This window comes from Cyphomyrmex costatus, unplaced genomic scaffold (genome assembly GCF_001594065.2).
Source record: "Cyphomyrmex costatus isolate MS0001 unplaced genomic scaffold, Ccosl1.0 scaffold61, whole genome shotgun sequence".
In the NCBI taxonomy this organism is placed as follows: Eukaryota; Metazoa; Arthropoda; class Insecta; order Hymenoptera; family Formicidae; genus Cyphomyrmex; species Cyphomyrmex costatus.
In genome coordinates, this window is record NW_017280167.1 from 1,291,027 (window position 1) to 1,296,719 (window position 5,693).

Here is a 5,693-nt window from a genome sequence, read left to right on the forward strand (position 1 = left end):
AATATATTCTCTCTCGAAGCACACATAAACTTCGGATATGAAATTTACAGAAAATCTCGTTACATAGACACGCTCGTAATAGCTTTCGCAACGCATTCGAGGAAATGCAACAAAGGTTCCTGGTTCTATATCAGGTAAACGTGCACTGTTTGCGAACACTTGCTCCAGTTTCCGATCACACGGTGGCTAATGTGTGCGCTCAACCACATTCTATATTTCATATTGATGTGCAGAACTGGATATCACCGATTTGCGTAACAATCAGTATACAGAACAGGTTTAAATAGATAACTTGTACAGTAAATCTCATACGCTCATAAAATATTGTGCGGTCTAACCTCAGCTTGTCGACATTATGCATTGGAAATGCCGATGCTTAATTGAAGTATTTATGTTTCTTTAGTTTCATTGCCGCAATCATAAATTTTTACATTTTTTTAAACTTAAATATCGACCATGTAACAATTTTTTAAATTGCGTATTATTCGCATTCGCGGTTATGTAATCTTGCATTAATTTCCATTACATTATAAAATAATTATTCATTTAAAAATTTATAGATTTTTCAAATCGAAGAATTCAACATTTTTAAATAAAATATCGCAAATAATACATCATTTTTATCTGTTGTATAAATTGTTCATTGTGTATAATAAAAGAAGACTGATCTCGTTTTTTGAAGAAGGTGCTTTACTTGTAAGGTTACATACTAATGCAGGAAGAAATAAATTCGAGGTTCTTCTTGCTTCCTGATTAGTTAACGAGTCATGTTATACATGGTGGAATACGTGTATATCCAGTTCAAGGTGAACCACACTCTCCGTCACCATAAATAGCGAAATCGGCATAGTATGGGAGATCGTGACGTAGACAAGGGTGGGGTGTGTCAGTCGCTATCGAAAGAAACAATCTACGCCACACACCACGGGGAATAACCATGTTCCGTTTCGTGATACAGTGGTCTCCCGATCGCGGACACGGGCGAGACCCTGAGGCTCGAAAGGCTCCCTGACAGCTAAAAACGCGTCGAAACGAATTAACGGTCAGTCGATCAGTGTCGCGGCCTAGGTCGTCGTCGATGGACTTTCGACCGTACGCATCATGGAATTGATTTGGATATTCGTTCTATTCTTCGGGTTCGTATACCCGTCCCAGCCGTCACACCTCGAAGTGGCTTACCAGTGGAAATATCTCGATTGGGTCTGGCCGAATATAGTTCTGACGGGAAAAAACTATACGCTGGGCAATGCTTTCACACAAGACGTGGATATCGACAGACAAGGCCGCGTGTTTGTGACGAGTCCACAGTGGTTAAATGGTATACCAATTAGTTTGTCTTTGGTGACTAAGGCGCAGGGTCCTGGTGGTCATTTACTTGTACCATATCCCAATTGGTCCTGGCACGTATCGTTAAGTTGCAACAGCATCGTATCTGTCTACAGAGTGGCGGTAATTTTCACATTTGATAACAGACTGAATCCAAATGGTGGCAGAAAAATTTTGGATGCGCTACACTCACGTGAGCACATACATCATTTTGTCCATTCAAGACTTTTCTGCTATCAATTTGGTGTCAAATTTTATAACAATACGTGTACGATTGATAGCTTGATACGTAATCTTTAGATCGACGAGTGCAATCGTTTATGGGTGGTCGATTCTGGCAGAGTAATGATGAAAGCGGTTTGCCCTACGAAAATATTGATCTTCGATCTTGCCACGGATCAGCTGATCCATAAATACGTGGTACCGGATGATCAAGTGCTTTACGGGAAGGCAGGATTAGTTACGCCAATCGTCGACGTCGGAAAAACGTGTCTCGATACTTATCTCTATGTGGCGGACGTGGATCAAAATGGACTAGTGATTTATGACTTATATCGCGACTATTCCTGGCGAGTAAACAACACCCGTGGCAACGCTTTTGGCCCGGATGAGGATGCTATGAATATTACAATCGCCGGCGAGTGGTTTGATCTGACTGATGGTACGCTCGGTATGTCACTGTCACCGTTTGGATATTTTAATCACAGGTATTAACTAATTGCTATTATTCTGGATCAATCAATTTATAAATCGAGAGGCATTATGAGATTCGATCAAAATTCAAAATTACTTAATGTCGTTTTCGGAACTATAAAAACTCACCAAGTTGAATTAAAAAGATCTCGTATTTACTTAACGTATAATAACTAATAAGATACAAAAATAAATTTGCTTTCTTAAATGTGTTTTTTTTTATTTATTTGACTGTTGTTTTTTCACACGAAAAAAATACGAAAATTTCTGCAATAAATACAAGCTTTTGCTACAAGTATGCTAATTGAGAAAAAGTCGTTCGCCATGTGTCACGATGTTTACCACTTTCAGATATCTGTATTTTAACTCACTCGCGAGCTACTATCAGAAATATACGGATACGTTTTCGTTGAAGCAAAGCAAATTCAGAGAACCAGTGATATTTCAATCAAATTACAAGCGCGCGAGCCAAGCGGGCGTGCAAGCGACCTCTCGAAGAGGCGTAATATTTTTCCAATTGGTCCAATTAACTGCCATTGCCTGTTGGGACATCGGGAAACCATTTACTCCGGAGAACGTCGTGATAATAGCACAAGACGAGGAGACTCTGCAGTACGTGAGCGGCATTAAGGTGATCACGAATAGGGCTGGCGAGGAAGAATTGTGGTTCAATACCAACAGACTTCAGAAGACGATAAACATGAGCCTCAAGCCGACGGAGATAAACTTCCGACTAATCAGAGGAAAGGTCGACGATATTATTCGGGGTACAAATTGCGAGCCATCCGGCGTGAGGACGGCAACACCAGACACCGTCTTTTGGCATCAAATATAACTTGCCAAGATACACTTTATGCCTTTCATTACCTCATTTAAAATGTCTTTAAAATGTTCCTGTTTCATTTGCCATTGAAATTGTGTCGCATGAGTGAAATGATGAGCGGTAACGAAGACTTTTTCCAAATAAACTCGCGCATAATGGCGCGTCTTGACAAAACTCCATCGCACTCTTTCTTCCACACCAGGTTTCACATCCAGAGATAGATTTGTAACTAAAAGCGACGGATCGTTCGCATATCCGCGCATGGCCGAATAGAAGGACGGAGTGGCAGCGAGTCCTGCGAATGACAGCCGGAGCGTGTAGCAATTTAGTTAACCGTTTCATTGCTGCCTTTTGAGATGTAACGATGAGGTCTGTCGGTGACACGAGCGCCGCCGCGAGCCCCGAATGTTTCGACAGGGTGGCTTGACGCCGTCAGTAACGGGGACCGTCGAGTTCACAGCAGAGCAAGGGAGGAAAGGGGAAACGACGAATTTCTTGTCGACGAAGTTTTACTGGGCCCTTAGGTGTGCCACCACTGATTCTGCGGTAATGCCGGATTCGGAATAAATGCGCATTCACGGGGAATTGTTCGCGTTACTACCCCCTGGGATACCAATAGGGCGCGCGCGAGATTCCGAGAAATTCGTGTCACCTACTTCTCTTTCTACGGCGCGGTTCGGCGTGTGACTAATGGCAGCATATTCATGGCGCACCCTCCCGACACCACCCGATCCTCCCTCTTACGAAGCTCTGGCAGTTAACCTCAGACAACCCCTTCGTCGCGATAATATACGGCTGCCCTTAAATTTTCGTTCCCCTCCGGCATACTTGTTCGGCCTATCTCACCTCGTGGAGCAAGAGCACACTCTTCTTTCCGGAATAGCTTTAACCAACCATGCGATTATTATTACCAGGTCAAATCAATTTTTTTCATAGCGATTACGTCAGTACGTACATAATGAAAATGTCGTGAAAAATCGTTAATCATTGATAAGATGAGAACGTGAGAGATATTGCGCTCTTAAAATATGTCTGCATCTAAGTACGTGTCTTTCTCTTCTTAAACATATCGGCTCGTGTTTATTTCTTTACATCACGTATAAATATTAATCGATTACAATTATGCTAAAATAATGTTGTGTATACTGGATGAAGCTGGTCGTACGATAAAGCACATTTTCCGCGGCACAGTCGAGTACGCTCTCACGATTATGATCGTTACCTTAAGGGCAGGGTGTGAAATTACTTAAGGAACGATAGTTCCTCGCGGTAAAGTCACACTATGGATGTTCGATACGTCTGTGGCGCGGAGAAGGGATGTCGCAAATCGTTTTACGAGGATAGTTTTAAAACGACTTTACGAGAATGGCTTGGAATTTTGAAATAAATTTGCATCAGTTTTACTGCCTCTGATATACATAACTACCGGTGTTTGGCACTGATACTCGCGCGTACAGGGCCCGAACGGCCCAGACAAGCGATACTTCAGTGCTCGCCGACGATATACATCATGGAACCTGCCTTTTGAAGAAAAAAAGACACGTGTACTCTAGCTGTTCATCTCTTTTTTTATTATTTCCGGAGCGATAGACGCACATTTATGTAATATCTCTTTGATCTCCAAAGAGAAGTAATAATAAACTGACAGCATCTGCGATTCTATTCGAGACCATGATTCTTATTATATTATATTATTGTTTATATTAGATATTATATTATTATATTATTATATATTTTAACAGCAGAGAGAGAATTCATTTGTAAAATATTTTGAAACTTATGTTCTCTTTCGAGCAATTTATTTTTGACAAGGGGAACTTTCTGGCAGTTTTAAATAAATCTGTTGTTCCATAACAGAAAGTACAATTTTTTGCCGTTTCGTCAAGTATAGCACGATTTGGAGCGAGCTATGCACGGATCGTAACGTAAACGAGTCACCAACGTGCTACGTCACGCAGCGGCAGCGTCAGTTCGCAATTCGGCGGAACCGCGGCGTTCTCGGCTCGGCCGATGGAACGCCGGGCGAGAATTTCGGGCATCCACCGCGTCTTTATTAAGGTCGGCTCGTCTATAATTCACAGGAGAGAGAGAGCACAGTCCTAGGTCGTCCTGACAGTGGCTCGGACTCACTAGCCGCATAAACACACTGGTCTCGCGCAGGAGGTCTGTGCGACTCACACGCCCGTGTATGCTACGCATTGCGGTTGTCAGCCCTAGTCAACGTGTAATTTACTAGCTCGCCCTCTCCATCACCCCCTTCAGCAGATGCAGTCACCGGTTTTGGACTAGGTGCAGCGTCGGGGCAGTCAAAGCAGCAGCGGTATCAGCGACCGTCGTATCCGCTGCTATTGCTGCTGCTGCAGCTGCCGCGACTAGTTACAATGCAAATGGACATGGATGCAACGTCACTGCAGTAACGGGTACCATCCTCTGACCACTCGGAATCCAACGACCACAGGGCCGCTATAAACCAGGAGAGTACGCACTACGTTCTCCCGAAACGGTCGAAACTTTCGAGCTGTCGCGCCGAGATGATCGTCGAGATTATCTACCGCTTTCCGCGCGTGAGCATTTCTCGCGAAATATTGGGAAACTTTTCTCTTTCGTATAAATTCCTCGTCTCTCTCTCTCTCTCTCTCTCTCTCTCTCTCTCTCTCTCTCTCTCTCTCTCTCTACTCTCTCTCGATTTCTCTTATTATACATTTGTATTTCACATCAATTGTTTGTGCTCCATGTCATATCATATTGATCGTGTACATCTGGAATTACCCATATAATTAACAAGATTTTTGTAATGTTTTACTTCTTTATATAATCCTTAACATCGGACAGAAAGTGTCGGCCTAATTAG

The 5,693-nt window shown here is 42.8% G+C and overlaps 1 protein-coding gene across 1 annotated transcript; it reads left to right on the top strand.

The window, feature by feature from the left end:
* Positions 1–981: 981 nt before the first annotated feature.
* Positions 982–2,986, top strand: LOC108779680 (major royal jelly protein 1). The gene is made up of 3 exons (XM_018547139.1): positions 982–1,449; positions 1,627–2,033; positions 2,371–2,986. The coding sequence occupies exons 1-3, from the start codon at positions 1,102–1,104 to the stop codon at positions 2,852–2,854; spliced, it is 1,239 nt and encodes a 412-aa protein (XP_018402641.1). The 5' UTR covers positions 982–1,101; the 3' UTR covers positions 2,855–2,986.
* The last annotated feature ends 2,707 nt before the right edge of the window (positions 2,987–5,693 follow it).

Bases quoted from the DNA above. Each gene is read 5' to 3' on its own strand.
- LOC108779680 (XM_018547139.1), top strand. From the start codon at position 1,102: ATGGAATTGATTTGGATATTCGTTCTATTCTTCGGGTTCGTATACCCG. The intron at 1,450-1,626 runs GTAATTTTCACA...CGTAATCTTTAG, and splicing joins TATCTGTCTACAGAGTGGCG to ATCGACGAGTGCAATCGTTT. The intron at 2,034-2,370 runs GTATTAACTAAT...TACCACTTTCAG, and splicing joins TTTGGATATTTTAATCACAG to ATATCTGTATTTTAACTCAC.